General features: G+C 41.0%; 1 protein-coding gene across 11 annotated transcripts in view; it reads right to left on the reverse strand.

Annotated features, from left to right (window-relative positions):
- The window catches only part of ALPK1 (alpha-kinase 1), a 121,810-nt gene that overhangs the window by 53,443 nt on the left and 63,483 nt on the right, over window positions 1–4,884 (reverse strand). For 10 of the 11 annotated variants that reach the window (XM_010858522.1, XM_010858524.1, XM_010858525.1 and 7 more), the window contains one exon: window positions 2,224–2,378. The exons of the other annotated variant lie outside the window; for it this stretch is intronic. In XM_010858522.1, the coding sequence (XP_010856824.1) occupies window positions 2,224–2,378 (155 nt within the window). The remainder of the gene's footprint in view (window positions 1–2,223; window positions 2,379–4,884) is intronic. 11 annotated transcript variants of the gene reach the window in all.

Consider the following 4,884-nt stretch of genomic DNA (forward strand, 5'->3'; position numbering starts at 1 on the left):
TCAGTTCTTCAGTCATTCTAGCCACATTTCGGGTGCTCAAGAGTCACATGAGGGCAGGGCCTAGCGTACTGGGCAACAGAAATATAGAACATTTCCATCATTGCAGAAAGTTCTACCCGACAGCCTACAGCTTGCGTTAGAGTAAACGAGTTTCAGGGCTTCCACCTGGGCTCTCAAGTTCATCCCTTGGGGCTTCTAGAGGGAGAATTGGAATAGGACAGAGGAAGGAGCTGAGTCACAGCTCCACCACTCACTGATCTGCTCCCATGAGAAAATTAATCTCCCTGTACCTTAACTTTGTCATCTGCAAAATGGGTATGATAATGGTAATGATCACTGGAGGGCTATTTTGAAAATCAAGTAAGATCATGCACATACAAGCATTCTATAAACCCCAAATTATATATACACTATAATTGTTTTCCATTCCACTTCTCCACTAATAACAAGCACACTTATTTAAAAACCCTGGCTCGCCACCAGATTTGTTCAAAGTATTCACTTTCCTTTGCCTGTGGTCCTCAGTCTGTTTAACTTCAGTCTGATTTTTTGGAGAGTGGGAAATGTTGATGAGGAGGTTACTGTTTCTATGAAGTCTCCAACAATGCTGTTATGTGTGCATAGATCAGGGGGATCTTTTCTGGATTTTTGTTTTGATAGACAAAGATAATGTCTATTTATATATTTATTTTGGGATGACCCCCAAACACATTCCCATGTAAACCAATAAAATAAATATTTTAAGAGATTATCGTTGCTTGTAATGCTTGGTCCCATACAAATGTCTGTATTTTATGTAAAAAAAAAAAAAAAAAAACTAACAGAGTCCCTTCTTTGATAATCATCTAACAGAATGTGGGAGGGGGGAACACTATCAAAAAGCAAATTGGCACTTACAGAAGCATCCCCAGAACCTAAGCCTAAAATCTGGGCTCCAATCTGAATTCATGTGTTATTCTTGAGGGTCTCTCCTTTCTGGGGTAGAGGTACCCAATGGACTCATTTCCATTAAGTGAGCTAAGGAATAATAATGCCAATGACTCTGACGATACTTCCCGAACAGTGTGAATCATGACGAGATAAGGGAGAGAACAGGATTTCAGGCAGGACTCAGGAAGGGACATGCCAGGCTTCAACAGCTTAGACACCAAGTCATATGGATGAAATAGTGGTGAGTTTATTTTTTTAAGTTACCCAACTCTTAGAAAGTAGCATTTCAAAATAAAAATGCTAATGAAGCATGGTGGAATCAAAACTACTGCGTGTACCCCAATGTTCATCGCAGCACTGTTTATAATAGCCAGGACATGGAAGCAACCTAGATGTCCATCAGCAGATGAATGGATAAGAAAGCTGTGGTACATATATACAATGGAGTATTACTCAGCCATTAAAAAGAATACATTTGAATCAGTTCTAATGAGGTGGATGAAACTGGAGCCTATTATACAGAGTGAAGTAAGCCAGAAAGAAAAACACCAATACAGTATACTAACGCATATATATGGAATTTAGAAAGATGGTAACAATAACCCTGTATACGAGACAGCAAAAGAGACAGTGATGTATAGAACAGTCTTTTGGACTCTGTGGGAGAGGGAGAGGGTGGGATGATTTGGGAGAATGGCATTGAAATACGTATAATATCATATATGAAACAAGTCACCAGTCCAGGTTCGATGCACGATACTGGATGCTTGGGGCTGGTGCACTGGAATGACCCAGAGGGATGGTATGGGGAGGGAGGAGGGAGGAGGGTTCAGGATGGGGAACACATGTATACCTGTGGTGGATTCATTTCGATATTTGGCAAAACCAATACAATATTGTAAAGTTTAAAAATAAAATAAAATTTAAAATAAATAAATAAATAAAAACCAAAAGGCACACACACAAAAAAAAAATTTAAAAAAACAACAACAAACCAAAACTACTGCTTCCAGCCCACCAAGAACATGCAGATATTTCAGCATGACAGGTTCTCATTGGCCCACTGACCACACTTTTCCACTTTTACTTGATTTGCGTTTCCAACAGAAGGTCTTATGGGCAAATGGAGCTCTTTGAAAAGCTACCCCCCCCCCAACATTAGTCAATTTGGCAGAGCTGACCATAAGGGTAGGGGCTGTCTTATGCTTCAAAGAAATTTAATCTATTAGACCATTTAGAGGCTAAATGCCTCACTTGGGGGTGTCAAGGAGCAGGTGGTGTGGGTCTTCCTACCAGTAACTGCTGCAAGCTGGCGCCAATCACATCCTGCAGGTTTGTTTTGTCCTCTGGGCCCACAGCTTGTTTGTATTGCCACTTTTCAGGCACGAAGGGCCATTTCATTTCCTTTGCCTCCTGGATCAGGGTTCTTAACTCGCTGGGGAGTGAGGCTGAAAAGGTCAGAGTTCAGGTAAGGAAATTGCAGTTGAAGAAAAGGTTGTTGAGTTACCTATGTTATGATGAAGCACCTCAGTGGCACAATTTTTTTTTTCCTACTTCTCACTGGCTGGCCTAACCTGGTGTTCTGACTCAACGAATAATAGCAAAAAGCTATCTGTCAGGGGGTGGCTCTGGTCTACTTTGCCCTACAGGTAAATTGGGGTAGTCAGGCATTAAGAAAGGTTTTAGCAGGAAGTAAAGCACTTCAGTGACTGTCTCTGCATGAAGAATCAGAGAAAGGAATGAAGGAAATATTATTTTTCCTGTAAAATGAGAAAGGGCCTGAGATGGAATGGCATTTGGGGCTTGTGGCTGGGTAATGCAGCAAATCAATCTCTTTTTTACTCCTGTAAGACCTCACCTTGCCTCAGACTCTCACTGTGGACTATGTCTGAATATAGACAATCCCACATCAATTTATTATGAAATAATATCACTTTAGGAGATATATTTAATCTCTTAATAGACATCAAATTTCATTAAAAATATAAGTCAATAATCTCTTATCCAAACTTGGGAAACCTAGAAAGCTCTGGAAACTAGATTTTTTTTAAAAAACTTTGGCCCCAAACCAGACTTGAATTGACTTGAGATTATTTGTAATCTTGCTATGATGAGATTAGTCACCGTTTTGCCCTGAAAATTTTAATGTTTGCTGGTGCTGCTCCTAGCTTCTACTGCAGTGTTAGTATAACAGATGGTATATGCACCATACTACCTTTTCTAACATTTGAAAAAACTCTGAATTCTGAAGCACGTGTAACCACCAGGGTTGTGAATAAGGGATCATGGGCCTGTATACACGACTGCCAGCTATACATCTTTAAGTGCTTGTCTTGCAGACACCTCAGACTCAGTCTATCTAACACTGAATTCATTACCTTTTTCCTAAAAATTGTATTTCCCTTTCTATTCTCTGTTGATGAATGCTACTACCATTCACTGAGCCACCCAAGTCTGAAACCCAGACGTCAGTCTAGACTTTTTGCTCTTCCTCCCTGAGTCTAATTGGTTATCACATTCTGTGGATCCTAAAATCGATTTCTTTCTTTTAATCATCAGTAATTCTTGCCTGATTCATTGTCTTCCATCTCCTCCTATCCATTTGATCTTCCACATTGTTGAGTCCCATTTTTCCAAAAACAAGATGGACTAGGATATTGCTCTGCGTAAAATTCTTTAATGCTTCTGTATATCCTGCCTTCATATTAGGCATTGTCCTGCCTCGGCTGCCTAATGAGCAAGCTCTTCTCATCAGCCCTGCCATGATCTCCCAGTGGAGTTGAGATGCTCCTCAGGAGCATTCTCAAGCCCACAGGGGCACACTCCTTTCAGCATCCGCCTCACTGCTCTCTACCACATCTGTCCTTTCACTGGACTGTGGATTGGGAGTCTCCTGAAGACAGGCATCATGTCTTACCATGTTTGTAAATCCCACCATGGTGGTTAAAAGAAAGGTTAGTCTTATGTTTACATGAGATACGCTAAATAAGACAAAAGAGGTGTGAGAGAGAATAAAAAGAAAAAGAAAAAAGAAGAGAAGGGAGAAAACCTAATTCTGCCTTGGCTCATGATGCCTTTTGGTGTCCTTGCCACCAACTGGGCAAATGTAAGGAAGCCTCCCGATGGAGAGGGACTGCTTGCATTGAGGGGATAATTCATGGGCTACATCAGTGAATGACTGATCTGGACTGGCTACTAAGCATGACTTACAAATATCACAGTGAAACCACTGTCCCCCCCTGGCCCATTCAGTAACCCAGAACTATTGAGCCTCCTCTGTGCAATGGCGCTTCTCTAATGAAAGCAAAAACAGGAGGTTGGAGACCAACCTGATTTCACAATCTCTTCTTACCACCACTGACGTGCTTTCAATGTCTGAAAATGTTTTCAATGTACATGTAGAGAAAATTTCTTAAATGATATTTCTAAGTAGTCACGAGCTGGATAGGATGACTACCCAGTTCTGTTTGCTTAGGACAGTCCTGTGTAGTCATAGTGGAGAAGGAAATGGCAACCCACTCTAGTATCCTTGCCTGGAAAATCCCAGGGACAGAGGAGCCTGGTGGGCTGCCGTCTATGGGGTCGCACAGAGTCAGACACGACTGAAGCGACTTAGCGGCAGCAGCAGCATGTAGTCATAGCATGCTTGTTAACAGAGCCTTTTCACTCTCAAAAGTATTTCAATTCTGATAAATTGTTTGGACACTCTGTCTATGAGTGTCAAGCTCAGGAGTCAGAGGAGTAGTTAAATGACAAAAGAAATGTGATTTTTTGGATTCATGGAATTTCACTATATTTTGGCACTAAATAGCTTTAAGTACTTTTAACTTTTCTTCATGGTGATGAGGAAAATCTGTTTGTTACAAGTAATTTTTTTTCCTCCTCATATCACTCTTTCCCTACAGGTCGTGCCAGAACATGGATTGTCCAGTGGGGCGCACTGAAATAAAAGAT

This window comes from Bison bison, unplaced genomic scaffold, assembly GCF_000754665.1.
Source record: "Bison bison bison isolate TAMUID 2011002044 unplaced genomic scaffold, Bison_UMD1.0 scf7180017864389, whole genome shotgun sequence".
NCBI lineage: Eukaryota > Metazoa > Chordata > Mammalia > Artiodactyla > Bovidae > Bison > Bison bison.